General features: G+C 47.5%; 1 protein-coding gene across 1 annotated transcript in view; it reads right to left on the minus strand.

Moving 5' to 3' along the window:
• The window catches only part of abca4b (ATP-binding cassette, sub-family A (ABC1), member 4b), a 163,714-nt gene that overhangs the window by 84,451 nt on the left and 57,275 nt on the right, over positions 1 to 21,988 (minus strand). The window contains exons 14-20 of the mRNA XM_078408264.1: positions 15,911 to 16,087; positions 14,036 to 14,258; positions 10,282 to 10,503; positions 7,836 to 8,040; positions 5,502 to 5,588; positions 3,061 to 3,393; positions 2,776 to 2,971 (exon numbers count right to left, since the gene is read on the minus strand). Of these exons, the coding sequence (XP_078264390.1) occupies positions 2,776 to 2,971; positions 3,061 to 3,393; positions 5,502 to 5,588; positions 7,836 to 8,040; positions 10,282 to 10,503; positions 14,036 to 14,258; positions 15,911 to 16,087 (1,443 nt within the window). The remainder of the gene's footprint in view (positions 1 to 2,775; positions 2,972 to 3,060; positions 3,394 to 5,501; positions 5,589 to 7,835; positions 8,041 to 10,281; positions 10,504 to 14,035; positions 14,259 to 15,910; positions 16,088 to 21,988) is intronic.

The raw sequence follows: 21,988 nt of genomic DNA on the forward strand, positions 1-21,988 counted from the left end.
ACAGCAGCTGCAAATAGTCAGTGCCTTGGTGCCGGCTCGTTTGTGTACTTGGCATGCGCATAAACAAAGAATTTCACTGTACATGTGACAATAAAGTATCATCATCATCGGTTTCCTCACTCTCTCTCTCTCTCTCTCTCTCTCTGTCTCCTCCTCCTATGAAAGTATTCTGGGGTCTCCCATGGACTTTCATTATTAATGCTTTGCTTCTTTTACTTAGATCTTTTAAGCTTTGGTAAACTTGCGCGAGTTTGGAATTGGTTGAATCTCATTTTTGCAATGGTCAAGGTTTTTTTTAAATAAACATTTACTAAGAGCGTTGCTAAATTTCATTTCAGGGATGGGATTTTGTTCCGTTGCAAAGGCAGGGGCTGATTGGGTTGAATCAGCATGGTTTTCGTGCAAGGGAAATCCTGTCTGATTGAGTTGTTTGAGGAGAACTGAGAAAGGGAGGGCAGTAGGCATGATATGCACGGAAGGACACAAAGTGCTAGAGTAACTCAGAGGTTCAGGCAGCATCTCTGGAGAACATGGACAGGTGATGTTTCGGTTTAGGACCTTTCTTCATTGCGCACTTTAGCAAGTCTTATGACAAGGTATCGCACAGAGAAGAGGTCCAAGCATAAGTGGTCCAAGGCATATAGGAAAACTGGATCCAAAATTGGTTTGGTGGTAGGACGTAAAACAGAGTGGTGGAGGGTATCACCAGTGCTATTGGTGTTAATATTGGTATTGGCTTATTATTGCCATGTGTACCTGGATGCTGTGAAATGCTTTGTTTGCATTCTACCGGGTGATACCGTACACAAGTAATGCAATCAAGCCATACACAAGTACAACAAGTAGTGCGAAGACCACAAGGATTAGTGCCAGGCTTGTGGCTTGTCAGATATATAGTGTTAGGATAGTGTTAATGTGCGGGGATGTGTGGACTCGGTGGGCCGAAGGGCCTGTTTCCGCGCTGTACCTCTAAACTTGGCTAAAAGTTATTGAACTCAATTTCTTGGAAAGCCTATAATATTTCACGCGGTTTAATTTGCACCCTCTTGCTTATTTATTTTATTATTTTTTGAGGCACAGTAAAATCTGACACATGTGTACTCTGAGGTTTGGCTCAGAGGTTTGACTCTGAGGAGGTAGAGCTGGGTTATGGTGCCTGTTTGTTTGGAACAGGCAAGTGAGCAACTCTGAGGGAACGTGTTTGGCGACTGTGCAACATGACTTTAACAGCCACTATTATTCCGATTCAGTGAATTGCCACGTGTGTTCCTCAGGCAGTGAATGCCTACGTTTCCAAGGTTCGCACTGCAGTGGGAAAGTACAGTGCCTTCACTAATAAACTGCAATGCGGAACACAGGTGAAATAAACTGATTTTCTCTCAATTAACCACATTGCACATATCATCGAGTCATGCAGCATGAAACAGGCCCCTCGGCCCAACTCGCCCATGCCAACAACGATGCCTCATCGACACTGGTCCCACCCACCCGCATTTGGCTAATATCCTTTCCTATCCTTTTCGCACAAAGGGTGGTGGGTGCATGGAACGAGCTGCCGGAGGAGGTAGTTGAGGCAGGTACTATCGCTACACTTAAGAAACATTTAGACAGGTACACGGAAAGGACAGGTTTAGAGGGATATGGGCCAAATGTAGGCAGGTGGGACCAGCGTAGATGGGACAATAGACAATAGGTACAGGAATAGGCCATTCGGCCCTTCGAGCCAGCACCGCCATTCAATGTGATCATGGCTGATCATTCTCAATCAGTACCCCGTTCCTGCCTTCTCCCCATATCCCCTGACTCCGCTATCCTTAAGAGCTCTATCCAGCTCTCTCTTGAATGTATTCAGAGAATTGGCCTCTACTGCCCTCTGAGGCAGAGAATTCCACAGATTCACAACTCTCTGACTGAAAAAGTTTTTCCTCATCTCTGTTCCAAATGGCCTACCCCTTATTCTTAAACTGTGGCCCCTGGTTCTGGACTCCCCCAACATTGGGAATATGTTTCCTGCCTCTAACGTGTCCAACCCCTTAATAATGTTATACGTTTCGATAAGATCCCCTCTCATCCTTCTAAATTCCAGTGTATACAAGCCTAGTCGCTCCAGTCTTTCAACATATGACAGTCCCGCCATTCCGGGAATTAACCTAGTAAACCTACGCTGCACGCCCTCAATAGCAAGAATATCCTTCCTCAAATTTGGAGACCAAAACTGCACACATGTTGGCTGGTGTGGGCGAGTTGGGCTGAAGAGCCTGTTTCCACGCTGTGTGACCACGACTCTATCCATGCACCTGTCCGAACGCCTTTTAAATGTTGTCGTTGTACCTGCCTCAACCATCTTCTCTGGCAGCTCGTTACAAACACCCAGCACCACTTGCAGCAGCGAATACCTATCATTCTTCTGTTAGCCCTTTCCTGTAGACCTTTCTGACCTGTCAGTCCCGTCTTTCAATCTCCCGTATTCTTTCGCTGCTTGTCGGGGGGGTCTCAGAAACTGCAAAGCAGTCACTTTGCGGGTGGTCATTAGCCAGTCATATTCTAATGATACCTCTGGTTAAAGTGATTTAAATGACAGATCGCCTCTCCTCACAGAGGGGCTGTTGTGCAGTGGGGTCGTTTTCACGGCACAGATGGCCGGCAGCACTATATTCTGCTGCGTCCAGCCCGGGCGAGGGATGTAAACAGAACTGCGTGAAGCTGGCCTGCTTCCAGCCCCGGGCAGCGATTATTCTTTGACTTTCGCAACTAGACAGGAATGCGAGCTCTCACATTGTGGTGGTTTTTCCAGCTCCGTTGTGACCCAGAAAGGAAGTGATCTGCCCTTGGAAGAAGTTGATGCTCAGCCCGTCCACAGCTGGCTTCTGCCCCTCTCCGAAAGTCTTCACCAGGTTCTGGATGGACACTCCCAGAGTCAGACTGGGCGGCTCCAGCTCATACAGAGGGTTTCCTGCCATTGCTGCGGTCACTGCCAACAGATAAAAACAGACATTGTCAATATCTGGGGAAGGGAGTGCAACGTTACAATTTGTAAACGGCACCGAGTTGCATTGTTACCCGGGTTGATTTTCTCCGTCCCCTTCGTCTCCTTGTCCTGCTTCTCTTTCTCCAGCCTCGCCTCCTCCTGCTTTTCCTTTTCGCGCTTCTCCCCGTCGAGCCTCTCCTTCTCCAGCCTCTCCTTCTTCTCCCTCGCCTCCTGCTCCTTCAGTCTGCACACCTTCAGTCCACCGCCCTTGGGCGGGCTGCCATCTCCAGGTGTGCCTGGCCCTTCCACCACCTGCTCGGCTGCATTGTCTATGGGCGTCTTGTCCTTCACCTCCCCGGCCTTCCGCGCTTTCTCCTCCTTCACGGCCGCCTCTTCCTTTACACCCACTTGCATTACTTTTTCACCTTGGCAAAGGTCAAAGGCAAATTTTGATTAATGTTCATTTTGCACGCTGGCCAGGATAAAGACAGTTTATGTTGAAAACAGTTTAAAACATCCCCAACTCAACCAGTTAGCATTTTACAAAGCTGGCTGAAAGGTCACCCATCCCTTCTCTCCAGAGACGCTGCCCGTCACAAAAGAGTTATTCCTGCTTTTTGTGTCTATCTTCTAGCATTTTATCAGAAATATAATCTCCGGGACGTTATTTTACTTAAGACAATAGACAATAGACAATAGGTGCAGGAGGAGGCCATTCGGCCCTTCGAGCCAGCACCGCCATTCAATGTGATCATGGGTGATCATTCTCAATCAGTACCCCGTTCCTGCCTTCTCCCCATACCCCCTGACTCCGCTATCCTTAAGAGCTCTATATAGCTCTCTCTTGAATGCATTCAGAGAATTGGCCTCCACTGCCTTCTGAGGCAGAGAATTCCACAGATTCACAACTCTCTGACTGAAAAAGTTTTTCCTCATCTCAGTTCTAAATGGCCTACCCCTTATTCTTAAACTGTAGCCCCTTGTTCTGGACTCCCCCAACATTGGGAACATGTTTCCTGCCTCTAACGTGTCCAACCCCTTAATAATCTTATACGTTTCGATAAGATCTCCTCTCATCCTTCTAAATTCCAGTGTATACAAGCCTAGTCTCTCCAGTCTTTCAACATATGATAGTCCCTCCATTCTGGGAATTAACCTAGTAAACCTACGCTGCACGCCCTCAATAGCAAGAATATCCTTCCTCAAATTTGGAGACCAAAACTGCACAGTTGATTTGAAAACTCTGATCACATGGCTGGTGTTATTTGTTTTAGTTTAGTTTAGAGATACAGCGCGGAAACAGGCCCTTCGGCCCACTGAGTCCGCACCGACCAGCGATCCCCACAAACTAACACTATCCTACACACACGAGGGACAATTTACACTTATATCAGGCCAATTAGCCTACAAACCTGTACGTCTTTGGAGTGTCGGAGGAAACCAGAGATTTCGGAGAAAACCCACGCAGGTCACGGGTAAAACGTACAAACTCCGTACATATCGCACCCATAGTCAGGATGGAATCCGGGTCTCTGGCGCTGTAAGGCAGCAAATCTACCGCTGCGCCACCATGCCATATTATTTGTTAACTTTCCCATTTGCTCCCCATCAGAGCCCATTACTGAATGCACACACAGTACATCATCATTACACTGAATGACAATAAGGAGGAGAATCCTGAAGGATTGGCTTGGTGCATGTTGAAGGCTTGTTTGTCCAACTGGGAATCTGGGGGCATAGACTTAGGGCTCGATAAACGTCACTTATCCATGTCTTCCAGAGATGCTGCATGACCCGCTGAGTTACTCCAGCACACTGTGAGTTTTTATTTTGTAGACCAGCACTTGCAGTTCTTTGCGTCTACTCTTTACTCGGGCGATTGCATATCTTGCGCTGCCCAGGAGTGCAGGGATACTCAGTGATTGAGTGTATCCAAGGATTAGAGGGAATCGTGTGTGGACCGACTGTATGTGTGAGGTGTAGGATTACCCCTGAATTTACTGAATGGTAGAACAGGGTCGAGGGGCCGAATGGCCAAATCCCTACTTCTGTTTGGTATCTTCTGATGAAATAATGTAAGTGTGGCATTGGCTGGATCATTACAATGAAGATGAATCACACACAAGCTCATTCATGCCTCGGTTCAGTGTTGCCTTTTCAACACTGAGCTATTATACCTGTCACCCATCAAAACCTGGCAGATTGCCATTGAAATGAAAAAAAAACCATCATTGAAGTTGTGCATTGATGGAGGTTTAAACACAAGACTTCAAGTTTAACAGGAATATAGACATCATGCCGAGTCTCTTTTACATCTCTGGTAATAATAGGCAAGAACCGGCCAAATCATCAGAGACAACTATGCAGCTTTTAAGTGCGGAAGTCTGTCTCCATTAACCCAGGTGTGATGAATGGGTTAAATGTCCACAGGGTGCACACGCTCAGGATAAACCGCGTCGGGAGAAACGGAACTGGGAAAGATGGGAGGAAGCTGCTCTGTTGTCCCAGTCTCCCAAATTATCAATGAACTCACCGTCTGTGGCAGCTGGTGGTTTCTCAGCACTGAACCAGTAGGAAAACTGGAGTGGAAAATACCAGGGGGCTGGCACTCCGTACTGACCTAGCACAGGGGAAAGAACCACACACTGGATTAAAGGGGTGAAGCGACATTCTGAGGTACATTACTACTGACTGGCCATAGAATCAGACGGCATGGAAACAGGCCCTTCAGCCCAACCCATCCATGCCAACCAAGATGCCTCATCTAAGCTAGTCCCATTTGCCCGCATTTGGCCCACGTCTCCCGAAACCTTCCCTATCCATGTGTCTGTCCATGTGTCTTTTAAATGCTGTTTATAGAACCTGCCTGAACTAGGTACGAATTTGTTTACAGATCATTATTATAACAAAATTAGTTTAGTTTAGTTAAGAGATACAGCGCAGAAACAGGCCCTTCGGCCCAACGAGTCCACGCCGAACGGCGATCCCAGCACACTTACACTATCTTACGTACACTAGGGACAATTTAGAATTACACCAAGCCAATTACCCTACAAACCTGTACGTCTTTGGAGTGTGGGAGGAAAGTGGAGCACCTGGAGAAAACCCATGCAGGTCACGGGGAGAACGGCCAAACTCCGTAGAGACGGCACCGGTAGTCATATCTTGCTCTGCCCAGGAGTGCAGGGATACTCAATGATTGAGTGTATCCAAGGATGAGAGGGAATCGTGTGTGGGTCGACTGTATGTGTGAGGTGTAGGATTACCCCTGAATTTACTGAATGGTAGAACAGGCTCGAGGGGCCGAATGGCCAATTCCTACTTCTATTTGGTATCTTCTGATGAAATAATTTAAGTGTGGCATTGGCTGGATCATTACAATGAAGATGAATCACACACAAGCTCATTCATGCCTCGGTTCAGTGTTGCCTTTTCAACACTGAGCTATTATACCTGTCACCCATCAAAACCTGGCAGATTGCCATTGAAATGAAAAAAAAACCATCATTGAAGTTGTGCATTGATGGAGGTTTAAACACAAGACTTCAAGTTTAACAGGAATATAGACATCATGCCGAGTCTCTTTTACATCTCTGGTAATAATAGGCAAGAACCGGCCAAGTCATCAGAGACAACTACGCAGCTTTTAAGTGCAGAAGTCTGTCTCCATTAACCCAGGTGTGATGAATGGGTTAAATGTCCACAGGGTGCACACGCTCAGGATAAACCGCGTCGGGAGAAACGGAACTGGGAAAGATGGGAGGAAGCTGCCCTGTTGTCCCAGTCTCCCAACAGTCTCCCAACATTCTCCCAACAGTGTCCCAACTCTCCCAACAGTGTCCCAACAGTCTCCCAACAGTCTCCCAACAGTCTCCCAACAGGCTCCCAACAGGTTCCCAACAGGCTCTCAACAGTCTCCCAACAGGTTCCCAACAGGCTCTCAACAGTCTCCCAACAGGCTCCCAACAGGCTCTCAACAGTCTCCCAACAGGCTCCCAACAGGCTCTCAACAGTCTCCCAACAGGCTCTCAACAGTCTCCCAACAGTCTCCCAACAGGCTCTCAACAGTGTCTCAACAGTCTCCCAACAGGCTCCCAACAGTGTCCCAACAGTGTCCCTACAGTATCCTAACAGTCTCCCAACAGGCTCCCAACAGTGTCCCAAAAGTGTCCCAAAAGTGTCCCTACAGTGTCCCAACAGTGTCCCTACAGTGTCCCAGCAGTCTCCCAGCAGTGTCCCAGCAGTCTCCCAACAGGCTCCCAACAGTGTCCCAACAGTGTCCCAACAGTGTCCCAACAGTGTCCCAACAGTCTCCCAACAGTCTCCCAACAGGCTCCCAACAGTGTCCCAACAGTCTCCCAGCAGTCTCCCAACAGGCTCCCAACAGGCTCCCAACAGGCTCCCAACAGTGTCCCTACAGTGTCCCAACAGTGTCCCTACAGTCTCCCAACAGTCTTCCAACAGTCTCCCTACAGCCAACAGGCTCCCAACAGTCCCCCAACAGTATCCCAACTGTTTCCCAACAGTCTCCCAACAGGCTCCCAACAGGCTCCCAACAGGCTCCCAACAGTCTCCCAACAGTCTCCCAACAGTCTCCCAACAGTCTCCCAACAGTCTCCCAACAGGCTCCCAACAGTCTCCCAACAGTCTCCCAACAGGCTCCCAACAGGCTCCCAACAGTCTCCCAACAGGCTCCCAACAGTCTCCCAACAGGCTTCCAACAGGCTCCCAACAGTCTACCACGGTGTCACAGTGCCGCCCTAGTGTTACCAAAGATACTAAGACTTGTTACTATGACAAAATCTTGAGACTTTGTGAACAAAGTATCTCCTATAACATCTACATGTCGCACATAATGCCGGCATACCTGGAAACACAGCATCGAGATACCAGGCAAGAATTCCATAGAGAAAGGCATCGAACAGCATCATCTTGATGGAGAGCAGCATACTGAACTCGTCTCCTTCCACAGGGCTGTCGTAGATATTGCCCCACTGCAGGCCAAGGCCCTGTTCCTCGTAGCGAGACAGGTACTCAGATCCAAAGCCGAAGGCCACTGGAGACAATAGGCTCTGAAAATATCAACGATGATATAACCATATAACCATATAACAACTACAGCACGGAAACAGGCCCGTTCGGCCCTACCAGTCCACGCCGACCACTCTCTCTGACCTAGTCTCATCTACCTGCTCTCAGACCATAACCCTCCAATCCCCTCCCATCCATATACCTATTCAATTTACTCTTAAATAATAAAACCGAACCTGCCTCCACCACTTCCACCGGAAGCCCATTCCATACAGCCACCACCCTCTGAGTAAAGAAGTTACCCCTCATGTTACCCCTAAACTTTTGTCCCTCAATTCTAAAGTTATGTCCCCTTGTTGGAATCTTCCCCACTCTCAAGGGGAAAAGCCTACCCACGTCAACTCTGTCCGTCCCTCTTAAAATTTTAAAAACCTCTATCAAGTCCCCCCTCAACCTTCTACGCTCCAAAGAATAAAGACCCAACCTGTTCAACCTCTCTCTGTAACTTAAGTGCTGAAACCCACGCAACATTCTAGTAAATCTCCTCTGTACCCTCTCCATTTTGTCGACATCCTTCCTATAATTTGGCGACCAGAACTGCACACCATACTCCAGACTCGGCCTCACCAATGCCCCGTACAATTTCAACATTACATCCCAACTGATGTTGAGAGTCCACTGACCATCACGCAAACCAATGTGTAGGAACGAACTGCAGATGCTGGTTTAAATCGAAGATAGACACAAAATGCTGGAGTAACTCAGCGGGACAGGCAACATCTCTGGGGAGAAGGAATGGGTGATGTGTATGAAGAAGGGTCTCGACCGGAAACGTCGCCGATTCATTCTCAACCAGAGATGCTGCCTGTCCCACTGAGTTACTCCAGATTTTTGTGTTTCCCTTCCATTGACTCCATTTATACCTCACGCTGCCTCGGCAAGGCTAGCGGCATAATCAAGGACGAGTCACACCCTGGCCACTCCCTCTTCTCCCCTCTCCCATCGGGCAAAAGGCATAGAAGTGTAAAAACGCACACCTCCAGATTCAGGGACACTTTCTTCCCGGTTGTTATCAGGCAACTGACTCATCCTACCACAACCAGAGATCAGTGCTAATCAACTATCTACCTCTTTGGTGACCTTCAGACTGTCTTTGATCAGACTTTGCTGGCTTTATCTTGCACTAAACGTTATTCCCTTATCATGTATCTGTACACTGTAAATGGATTGTTGGATACATGTAATCATGTATTGTTTTTTCTGCTGACTGGTTAGCACGCAACAAAAGCTTTTCACTGTACCTCGGTACACGTGTCAATAAACTAAACTGAACTGAGCTGATTATCACATCATGGAGCTGTTTAAGTGACGGCAAGCTGCTTTTGACACAAATGGATGGTCATCGTTTCAGAGTGGTCTGAAACCTAATTCACCTTGATTAGAATATCACAAATATACTTTCAAATTTGTTTTTTGTCGTTTTAGCGATACAGCATTGGGACAGGCCCTTTGGCCCACCGAGTCCATGCCGAACACTGGTCACCCGTTAACACTGATGCTATGTTATCCCACTTTCACATCCACTCCTCACACACCAGGGGCGATTTACTGCAGCCAATTAACCCACAAACCCACGCGTCCTTGGGATACGGGAGGAAACCGGAGCACCTGGAGGACACCCAGGCGGTCACAGGGAGAACGTTCAAACAGGGAGCACCCGAGGTCAGATTGGAACCTGGGTCACTCCATACGGTCATCAATTATAGACAATAGACAATAGGTGCAGGAGGAGGCCATTCGGCCCTTCAAGCCAGCACCGCCATTCAATGTGATCATGGCTGATCATTCTCAATCAGTACCCCGTTCCTGCCTTCTCCCCATACCCCCTGACTCCGCTATCCTTAAGAGCTCTATCCAGCTCTCTCTTGAATGCATTCAGAGAATTGGCCTCCACTGCCTTCTGAGGCAATCGCCCCCTGATTCGACGCATAGAGGGGTAATCAACGTACAAACCCGCATGTCTTTGGGATGTGGGACGAAACCGGAGCACCAGGAAGAACCACTGACCACCATTGGCCACCACAGGGAGAACATGCAAACTCCACACAGGCAGCACTCGAGGTCAGGATCAAACCTGGGTCTATGTTGCTGTGAGGGGGCAGCTCTACCAGCTGCGCCTCTGTGCCACCCAATTATCTGCACCTTGAATACCCTTTCATAGGTGATAATATAAACCGGCTCTGAATTATTCAGAGCTAAGGATTTCAGTCCATTACACTTACCGCAGTCAACTTCATGTTTCTGGTCATCCTGTCTTGCCAAGCATAGCAGAGGAGGTGAGGCAGATAGAGCGTGAAGTAAATGATCCCACTGCAAGCCACTGCCACATTAGCCTTGGAGAAGAAGACGCTCAACAGGAAACACTGCATGATGGTGACCACGGTAAAGACCAGGAGGAAGCCAAAGAGGAGGAAAGGGTTGCTGTAGAGGAGAACATCTCCTCTCTGGAGGCAAAAGCAAAAAGAGATGCAAACAGTAAAAATCATGAAGAGCTGTACGTGACAAAGACAAACTCGTGTAGGACATGAGAAGGAGAAGATCACATCAGCAGTTTGGCCAATGCCAAGAGCTCTAATAATAATCGGCAATACACCGTACATTTTGTTGTAGACACAAAGTGCTGGAGTTGACTCGGCAAAGGTAACACAAAAATGCTGGAGTAACTCAGCAGGTCAGGCAGCATCTAGGGGAGAGGGAATGGGTGACGTTTCGGGTCGAGTCCCTTCTTCAGACTGATGGAGTCTGATGGAGTAACTCAGCAGGTCAGGCAGCATCTCTAGAAGAAAGGAATAGGAGACGTTTCAGAACCCTTCTTCAGACTGAAAGAGAAAACAGGCCAGGACAAAACAGGGCCCACAACAGATGCCTGAGGAAGGGTGGAGTCCATCATGGTCCATTGTTGGCTGGGGATGGAGTGCTAATGTCAGGGATACAAGGACGACTAGGGTGGAGGATGAGAGAGGGGGGGGGGGCGGGTGGGGGGGTGGGGGGGGGGCGAGAGGAGGGGGATAGGAATGCAGGAGTTACTTGAAAATCAGGAGTACATTTTGTGGACATTTTTAATCAAGGCATAAATGGTGGATAATGAAATAATAGTTAGATTGTTGGAATTTTGTTTAGTTTAGATTAGAGATACAGCATGGAAATAGCCCCTTCCGCCCAACGCCAACCAGCGATCCCCGCACACCAACACTATCCTACACACACTGAGGACAATTTTACCAAAACCAATTAACTTACAAACCTGCACGTCTTTGGAGTGTGGGAGGAAACCGGAGCTCCCGGAGAAAACCCACGTGGTCACAGGGAGAAGTTACAAACTCCATACAGACAGTACCCATGGTCAGGTTCGCACCGGGGTCTCAGGCGCTGTGAGGCAGCAACTCTACCGCTGCGCCACCGTCAAATCTGGAACTTGGAAATACTCAGCCAGGCACACAGAATCCGTAGAGATAGACTGACAAAAATTCTGATAGACCTGGAACATTAACTCTGTTTCTCCCTCTGCAGATTCTCTCTGGCCTTCTGGGTCTTTCCAGCTTTCTGCTTTAATTTTAGGTTTCCAGCAACTGAGGTTTCTTGTGTTGGTAACATAGAAACATAGAAAATAGATGCAGGAGTAGGCCATTCGGCCCTTTGAGCCTGCACCGCCATTCAATAGGATCATGGCTGATCATCCAACTCAGTATCCCGTACCTGCCTTCTCTCCATACCCCCTGATCCCTTTAGCCACAAGGGCCACATCTAACTCCCTCTTAAATATAGCCAATGAACATGTTCCATAATGTTGTCTAATGAGCCAACATTTAAGCCTCAATCAGAGCCACAGAAAATATACGATCAACTGCTCTTATATTATCAGCAGATCTCTAATGACTTACAAATTTCTACAGAAGCCCCAGAGAGAGCACACCATTGGGTTGCATTATAACTTAGTTTGAAAACAGCTCTGGCCAAGCCCACAAGAAAGTGTTGTGGTCTGCCACACCAACATGTCCCATCTGCCTGTGTTCGGCCCATTTCCCTCCAAACTTGTCCTATCCATTTAGCTGTCCAAATGTTTCTTAAACGCCGCAATACTAACTACAAAATGTTGCGATAGTGCCAGGTATGTTCGACTGTGAGGTGCTTTAGCGCATTGTGAATATATTAAGGGTTCGACACAAATGCAACACATCTGCTTGCAACATTACTTTAAGACAATCATAAGTTCCCACTGCCCGAGGAAGACAACAAAACGTATTGGAGATAAACATCTGTCCAAATAAAGCGACTGGACAATGCCGTTTCCTTCAATGTCACAGCTGGCCCAATAAATAAGAGCTTCCCATGCCCTATTTTGACCTAACTCCAATGTTTGCCCCTTTTAAATGACTGTACTGTGAGAGACAGCGGTAACCTTGAATCAGACATTACTTGCGATGAGGATGATGTGCTCTGATATTAGCTTGACTTGAATCTATCCCTGGCCAACCTCATTCCCAACCCTTCCCCAATGGAGTACCTGAAGTACTTCCTCAACAAGGTGCATGGTAACATGGATACCACTGATTCACCAAATAAAAGTACAATGCGCCGGACTAACTCGGTGGGTTGGGCAGCATCTCTGGAAGCCATGTACAGGTGATGTTTCAGGTTGGGACCTTTCTTCAGTCTGATCTGAAACGTCACCTATCCACGTCTTCCAGAGGTGTAGCCTGACCCACTGAGCCACTCTAGCACTTTGTGTTTTCTTCTAAACCAGCATTTACAGTTCCTTGACCTACACACACCACTGGCTCCTACATCCCACCACTTCATTGTGATACATCAGCGATACATTCCGTTCAATAAAACATCAAAAACGTAAATTGATATTCAGATGCAAGAAGGCCCAGGTGGTGAAAGCTTCAGTAAACATGAGGTAGTTGTTTACCCATATACCCTTGATCTGGTGAAAGTTTTGGTGGCAGGATAATTAATATCAGGCAAGGAAATCAAAGAATCTTTGTGGCAACATTAGATGGCTTGTAACACAGGGGAGCTGTGTTTGTTTAGTTTAGTGCAGAGATACAGCGTGGGAAGAGGCCCTTCGACCCACCAAGTCTGTGCCAACCAACGATCGCCTGTACACTAGGTCTATCCCACATACTAGGGACAATTTACAGCAGCCATTCAACCTTCAAACCTGCATGTCTTTGGAATGTGCAAGGAAACCGTAGCTCCCAGAGAAAACCCACACAGTCACGGGGAAAACGTCGAGAGTGCAAAGAAGCCCATTTAGACTTCTAGAGATACACCACCAGTATCAAACGCACTAGGAACAATGTAATTTTTTTTAACCAAAGCCAATTAACCTACAAACTTGTAGGTCGTTGGAGTGTGTGGGAGAAAACCGGAGCACCTGGGTAAAACCCACGCCATCACAGGGAGAACGTACAAACTCCATACAGACAGCGCCCGTAGTCAGGATCCAACCCGGGTCTCTGGCGCTGTAAGCCAGCAACTCTACCGCTGCACCGCCGTGCTTACCACTATATTTAATCTCTGCCTGCATTCAAGGTCACACTGTGGAGGAAGGAACTGCAGATACTGGTTTAAATCGAAGATAGACACAAAATGCTGGAGTAACTCATCGGGACAGGCAACATCTCTTGAGAGAAAGAATGGGTGACGTTTTGGGTCGAGACCCTTCTTCAGACCCTGCCTGAGTCTAAAGAAGGGTCTCGACCCGAAACAATAGACAATAGACAATAGGTGCAGGTGTAGGCCGTTCGGCCCTTCGTGCCAGCACCACCATTCAATGTGAACATGGCTGACCATTCTCAATCAGTACCCCGTTCCTGCCTTCTCCCCATACCCCCTGACTCCGCTATCCTTAAGAGCTCCATCCAGTTCTCTCTTGCGTCGAGAAACATCACCCATTCCTTCAAGCTCACACTGATGCCTAAGGTTGAGTGGCAAATGTCTGGGTGGTGTTTACTTGCGAGCTCTCACCATGATCACCACGGTTGTCAGCACGGTACTGGCACCCATCACCAGGAAGCTGTCGATGAACCACGTCACCCAGTGCACCCAGCTCGTGACTCCCATGATCTTCATTGTCTCCTTCAGCCTCAGCTCCTTCTCCAGAACAATACTCTTCACGGTCATGGAGACAGAGTAGATCCAGGAGAGCACGGTGAAGATTGGGAAGCAGCGAGTTAGTGCTAGCATGAAGCTTGAGGGGGGAGGGGGCGGAGGGATTAACAGGCAGAAGGGATGGGAAGGGGGAATGGGCAGGTGCAGCAGGTAGATTGCAGCAAAAAATGAAAAGTATTAGTAGCAAAGTAACAGCACAGTAGTATGCAGATGTCAGATTATAAACGCCGCTGATTTACAACCCGCCCTCATTTCTCGTTGAAGTCTTCCTTTATTACTGCAAGAATTGGATTCTCAAACTCTCTCCTTACCAACCTTCATACAAGCAAGTCTTCAGTATTACACCACAGTACAGGCAATGTAAGAAAATAACTGCAAATGCTGGTACAAATCGAAGGTATTTATTCACAAAATGCTGGAGGAACTCAGCAGGTCAGGCAGCATCTCAGGAGAGAAGGAATGGGCGACGTTTCGGGTCGAGACCCTTCTTCAGTCTGAAGAAGGGTCTCGATCCGAAACGTCGCACATTCCTTCTCTCCTGAAATGCTGCCTGACCTGCTGAGTTACTCCAGCATTTTGTGAATAAATACCTTCGACAGTATAGGCAATGTTTAGTTTATTAGATGTCAAAGGTCTTCTCCTAGAGGGCATAGCTTCAAGATCAGAGGAGGTTTATAGGGGGTGTGCATGGCAAGCTTTTGACACGGAGAGGTGCAGGTGCCTGGAGCACACGGCAGGGATGTTGGTGGAAGTAGTTACAATAGTTCATAAGTTCACGATGTGCAAAATTCGGCCATTCCTTTTTTCTACTCCACCACTCAATCATGGCTGGTCTATCTCTCCCTCCTAACCCCATTCTCCTGCCTTCTCTCCATAACCCCTGACACCCGTACTAATCAAGAATCTATCTATCTCTGCCTTAAAAATATCCACTGACTTGGCCTCCACGGCCTTCTGTGCCAATGAATTCCACAGATTCACCACCCTCTGACTAAAGAAATCCCTCCTCATCTCCTTCCTAAAGAAACATCTTTCAATTCTGAGGCTACGACCTCTGGTCCTGGACACTCCCACTGGTGGAAACATCCTCTTCACGTCCACTCTACCCAGGCCCCAGTAGTGACGTTTGAGACTTTTAAATAGGCACAAGAGTAAGCAGTGAACATGGAAGGGACATGGGTCTCGTGCGGACTGAAGGGATCAGTTTAATTTGACCTCGACACAGACATCATTGGCCTGCCCTGCGTTGTATTGTTCCATAGATGTAAACTGTCACATTTATAATCAATGCAATTTATTATTATAATGATTTAAGTTTCAGGCAGTCCATGGTGCTTTAGAGACATGGGTGGGGTATAATTTGTGGGTCAGGTGTGTATTGTTAAATGTGTATTGCCGTCTGTTGGTCGGGCAAAACGGATAATCAGGCAAAGCTCTGGAACCAAGGGTGATGGACCTGTATTTCAATGCACCCTGGTGAGAGGGAAATTATGTACAGTACAAGGGATCTGAAGGTCGGCATTTTCACACAAGGGGTGGTGTGTACATGGAACAAGCTGCCAGAGTGACGTTTACAAGGAACAGCATGTCGGAAATCTAAGAATTGTTTCAGCATAGTATCCAACATGTAGTTTTAAAGCTTCCCATCAGCAGCCCGTTTGCTTGTTGCTGATGTTAAACCAGGTTTAAAAGAACAAGTTGTCATAGAAGATCAATGATTAATTGACTTACATGTCATCGACGAAGCAGGGATAAGGCATTTGCTGGACATAGATTCCAGTTGGGACCTCTGTGTTGGTATGCATCCTGATAATTCCATGTTCAATCATGTCTTGCAAGTAGGCAAAACCTCCCCAGATGTAGCGCAGATCCTCTATTGGGTCAGCCCTGGGGCCTGGGTCCCAGTACCTGTCGGAGAAACACGCACGCAGTTTACACAAGGTATTGAATGATTGGGGCCCAGCGATAATGTTAATCGGAAGCTCCGTGCAGCCACGTTATCAGACTGGTCAACTGCAAGCCCTGCTTCACACGGCAGCCGAACGACACACGGGCCTTCAGGGCTGCACGGTGGTGCAGCGGTAGAGTTGTTGCCTTACAGCGCCACAGACCCGGGGTCGATCCAGGCTGCAGGCGCTGTCTGTACGGAGTTTGTACGTTCTCCCTGTGGCCCACGTGGGTTTTCTCCGGGTGCTCCGGTTCCCTCCCACGCTCCAAAGACTTACAGGTTTGTAGGTCAATGGGGTTTGGTAAAAATCGTGAATTGTCCCTAGTGTGTAGGGTTAGTGCTAGTGTTCAGGGTGATCGCTGGTCGGCACGGACTCGGTGGGCCTTGCAGGGCCTGTTCCCACACTGTATCTTTAAAAGTCTAAAAAGTAATGATGTGAATTATTAAGTTCATCAATTGCAAGATTGATATCAGCAAGCTCTCTTCACACGGCAACTGAACAACACATGGACTATCAGGAGGGACAGAACAAAGCAGGAATCACTGCTGGGAGTTGGAGGTGGGGTGGCAATGTCGACATTGCTTTTAATTGTTCATCATTGGAGACGGCACGGTAGCGCAGCGGTAGAGTTGCTGCTTTACAGCGAATGCAGCGCCGGAGACTCAGGTTCGATCCTGACTACGGGTGCTGTACTGTAAGGAGTTTGTACATTCTCCCCGTGACCTGCGTGGGTTTTCTCCGAGATCTTTGGTTTCCTCCCACACTCCAAAGACGTACAGGTATGTAGGTTAATTGGCTGGGTAAATGTAAAAATTGTCCCTAGTGGGTGTAGGATAGTGTTAGTGGGGATCGCTGGGCGGCACGGACTTGGAGGGCCGAAAAGGCCTGTTTCCGGCTGTATATATATGATATGATATGATATGATATGAGACAGTGCCTTTAGCCGCCATAGTCCTAAGCTATGGAAATCCTTCCCGGGAGTTCTCTTTCCTCCTTTAATGAGATCCTTAAAACTTTTTTGAACTTCGGGAAATTAGTTTTGTTGAGTTTAGTTTATTGTCACGTGTACCGAGGTACAGTGAAAAGCTTTTCGTTGCGTGCTGACCAGTCAACGGAAAGACAATACTTGATTACAATCGAGCCGTCCACAGCGTACAGATGCATGATCAACGGAATAATGTTTAGTGCAAGACAATACAATACAATACAATACAATACAATATCTCTTTATTGTCATTGTACAGTGGTACAACGAGATTGGGAATGCGCCTCCCATACGATGCAATAATTTAATTGTTCGATAAAGTCCGATTAAAGATAGTCCGAGGGTTTTGATGCAATTAATTCTGACCTATATTGGCCAATGTGACTCAGTGGCAAATTTTACATAAAATGTCTCCTGTGAAGCACCTTGGGACACTTGCTGTACTAAATGTCACCTTTAAATGCAGATTATATTGAGAGTTACACAGTCTGGCTGCATACGTTGTAAGCAGTTTAACTGTGAGCTTCCAAAGGAACAAACAACAAGAACAAAATCATGAGAGTAATAGATCGGGTAGATGCACAGACTCTCTTGCCCAGAGTAGGGGAATCAAGAATCAGATGATGTAGGTTTACGGTGAGGGGGGGGAGGAAAATTTTATAAGAACCTGAGGGGTAACTTTCCCACACAAAGGTGGGTGAACGGAATGAGCTGCCGGAGGAGGTAGTTGAGGCTGGGACTATCGCGACGTTTGAAACATTTCGACAGGTACACGGATGGGACAGGGTTTAGAGGGCTCTGGGCCAAGCGCAGGTGTGTGGGACTAGTGTAGACGGGGCATGTTGGCTGGTGTGGGCAAGTTGGGCCAAAGGGCCTGTTTCCAGGCTGTAAGACACTCCGGCTCTATGACTCTAAGAATAGTTCAAGCAGTTCATGGGTGTCTGAGATTGAAACATCAGCCTTGCGCTCATTTAAAGGAAACACAACTGGAGGGTTGCCCATTCTTTAGCCACTGCGTTGAAAGTCCACGTTTATTGCTTGGGAAATCAGGCATCACATCACCTAACTGGTTAATGAATTAACACAGGGTAATATATTAAACAAATTAAGCATGGCTATCATGACAAGCTAAGCAGATTTTTTCCATTATCGCATGGGGTTGTGAAACAGTCAACTCCCTGTCAATGAATTTTTTGCTTTTACCACCTACATATTGGAGAAGGATTAGGATGTAAAGCTTCAGGGACAAATTCAGGGAGTTTCGTCCAAGCTGTTATCAGGGAAATTGAACCATCCTACCGCAACTAGAGAGCAGTCCTGAACTACTATCTACCTCACAGGTGACCCTCGGACTATATTTGGTCGGACTTTACTGGCTTTATCTTGCACTAAATGTTATTACCTTATCGTGTATGGCAAATGGCATAATGGCCTTCATTGCGGGTGGATTTGAGTACAAGAGCAAGGAGGTCCTACTGCAGTTGTGCAGGGCCCTGGTGAGACCGCACCTGGAGTATTGGGTGCAGTTTTTTGGCCTACTAATTTGAGGAAGGACATCTTTGCTATTGAGGGAGTGCAGCGTAGGTTCGTAATTCCCACGGTGGGGGGACTGGTCTATGATGAAAGAATGCACCAGACTGGGGAGCACAGAGGGAGAGGGGTACAGGAAACACAGACACACTGAACGACACAACATGGGGGGTGACAGAAGTGGACAAGTTTGCAAAGTAAAGATGAGCGTTACTATAGGACGATTTGTCGATAAAACAAAAATCCAAATTTAACAAGGACATTAAACATGTGATGCAATGTGAGAGTATGGGCCAAATTTGTGAGTTTTGAAGCCTTTTGGTACTTTCCCAAGGGAGACCATCCTTCACACTTGAACCTAGATATTGAGTGCAGGAAGGAATTGCAGGCGATGGTTTTCAGGTAAATTGGAGGAACAGCACCTCATATTTCGCTTGGGCAGCCCACAAGCTGAAGAAGGGTCTCGACCCGAAACGTCACCCATTCCTTCACTCCAGAGATGCTGCCTGTCTCGCTGAGTTACTCCAGCTTTTTGTGTCTATCTTCGGTTTAAACCAGCATCTGCGGTTCCTTCCTACACACCAACTGTATGAATATTGAATTTCTGTAATTTCTCGTAACTCTTGCATTCCCCCTCTCTCTCTCCACCCCTCCCCCACCCTAGTCACCCTGCTAATCTCACTGTTGGCATCCCTTTGTTATCATCTCTTCCACAGCCAACAATGGACTATTGTTGGCGGTAGAGTTGCTGTCTTACAGCGAATGCAGCGCCGGAGACTCAGGTTCGATCCTGACTACGGGCGCTGTCTGTATGGAGTTTGTACGGGCGCTGTCTGTATGGAGTTTGTACGTTCTCCCCGTGACCTGCGTGGGTTTTCTCCGTGATCTTCGGTTTCCTCCCGCACTCCAAAGATGTACAGGTATGTAGGTTAATTGACTGGGTAAATGGTTTTTTAAATTTTAATTGTCCCTAGTGTGTGTAGGATAGTGTTAATGTGCGGGGATCGCTGGGCGGCACGGACTCGGTGGGCTGAAGGGCCTGTTTCCGTGCTGTATCTCCAAATCTAAAATCTAAAATCTATTGGGGGCTCCACATTTGCTGGGTCATCGGTGCTGGCTCTGATTTGTTTTGTACCTTTCATATCTCTAGTTTCCCTCCACCTCGACTCTCAGTCTAAAGAAGGGTCCCGACCCGAAACGTCACCTATTCCCTTTCTCCAGAGATGCTGCCTGAGCCGCTGAGTTACCACAACATTTTATGTCTATTTTAGCTATTGAGTGTTGGCAGACTGTCTGGCTATGGCAAGCAACCACAGGCAAGGTGCTTCTATTACACAGATGCACGTACATCCAAGTTTCACACAATCTGGCGGCACGGTGGCGCAGCGGTAGAGTTTCTGCCTTACAGCGAATGCAGCGCCGGAGACTCGGGTTCGATCCTGACTACGGACGCCGTCTGTACGGAGTTTGTACGTTCTCCCCGTGACCTGCGTGGGTTTTCTCCGAGATCTTCAGTTTCCTCCCACACTCCAAAGACGTACAGGTTTGTAGGTTAATTGACTGGGTAATATGTAAAAATTATCCCTTGTGTGTGTAGGATGGTGTTAATGTGCGGGGATCGCCGGGCGGCGCGGACCCGGTGGGCCGAAGGGCCTGTTTCCGCGCTGTATCTCTAAATCTAAAATCAAAAAATCAAACAGAAATCACTCGACTCATAATCAGGTTTGTGTGCCCTGGTTACTTTTTTTTTTGCTCCTTAGCTCTGTAATCTTAGGGCAATTGCACCGTTCTGATGTTTTTGAGGTAGCTCAGCACACATCAAGCATGAAAACCTTCACGGTCTGTTTGGCCCAGTACACATCGTGAAAACTTGCCGACCGACCCATCACTAGGATTGCAGCAGGTTTATGGTGCGTGAACTACAAAACTGAGATCTAAATACACATCTCCAGATTTAACTACACTGACGTTCACTTTATTAGTGAACCTCCTCCTTCTGTCATGGGGTAGACTGACTCCCCTTCCCCTCATCCCCAATCTTTGCACATCCCCATTCCTGGACTATCCACTCGTCACTTTAATTTCATGTTTCGTGTATCTTCTTGTGTTTTTATGACTGTTGGCAGACCAATTTCCCTCCTGGGATGAATAAAGTTCTGTCGTATCGTATCGTATCATATCATATCACATTGTATCGTATCGTAACGGGCCACAGTTTAAGAATAAGGGGTAGGCTATTTAGAACGGAGATGAGGAAAAACTTTTTCAGTCAGGGAGTTGTGAATCTGTGGAATTCTCTGCCTCAGAAGGCAGTGGAGGCCAATTCTCTGAATGCATTCAAGACAGAGCTGGATAGAGCTCTTAAGGATAGCGGAGTCAGGGGGTATGGGGAGAAGGCAGGAACGGGGTACTGATTGAGAATGATCAGCCATGATCACATTGAATGGCAGTGCTAGCTCAAAGGGCCGAATGGCCTACTCCTGCACCTATCGTCTATTGTCTATTGTATCGTATCGTATTGTATCGTATCATTAGCACTTTCCCTTCCATGAACTCCATTCCATCCAAAACTCCGTTGTGTCTGTCTTGCTCTACATTAAATCCTACTTATTTTACCTATTTCCAGTGCATTAAATTTATATTTTAAAACCCCGTCCTACTCTGATGTAGCATGCATCTGCAATCTTCCTTTTTGTTCTCCAAGACTTTCTTTCTTTTAGAGATACAGCGTCGAAACAGGCTCTTCGGCCCACCAAGTCCGTGCCGACCAGCAGTCATGCGGATACTCGTCCTATCCTACACACTCGGGACAATTTACAGAAGCTTTTCACTGTAACTCAGTACACGTGACAATAACTGAACTGACGCCAATTAACCTACAAACCTGCACGTGTTTGGAGTGTGGGAGGAAACCGGAGCACCCGGGGAAAACCCACACGGTCACAGGGAGAACGTACAAACTCCGTATGGACAGCACCCGCAGTCGGGATCGAACCCCGGTCTCTGGTGGTGTAAGGCAGCAACTCTACTGCTGTGCCACCGTGCCACCCAAGTTAACAGCTCCACCGGGACGTGAACCCAGAACCTTTGAGCGTCCTGAGGCTGCTAGAAGTCCAATGCGCTATCCACTGTGCACGGGGCCACCTTTCTGTTCATTATCCTCTCCACTCCTATCATTGTTGCTTAAGTTCTCCATTTCCTGCTTGTTAAATCTCCTTCCCTACATCTCTCCGACTCCAGCCTTTGACTGGATGTTTAGTAACCCCTTCCACTATCTCTCATCCTGTGCAGCGTGAAGATGCTAGGGATCAAATGAAATGACCAAGCATTGACTGGACAATTGTT

Source organism: Rhinoraja longicauda, chromosome 11, assembly GCF_053455715.1.
Source record: "Rhinoraja longicauda isolate Sanriku21f chromosome 11, sRhiLon1.1, whole genome shotgun sequence".
NCBI lineage: Eukaryota > Metazoa > Chordata > Chondrichthyes > Rajiformes > Arhynchobatidae > Rhinoraja > Rhinoraja longicauda.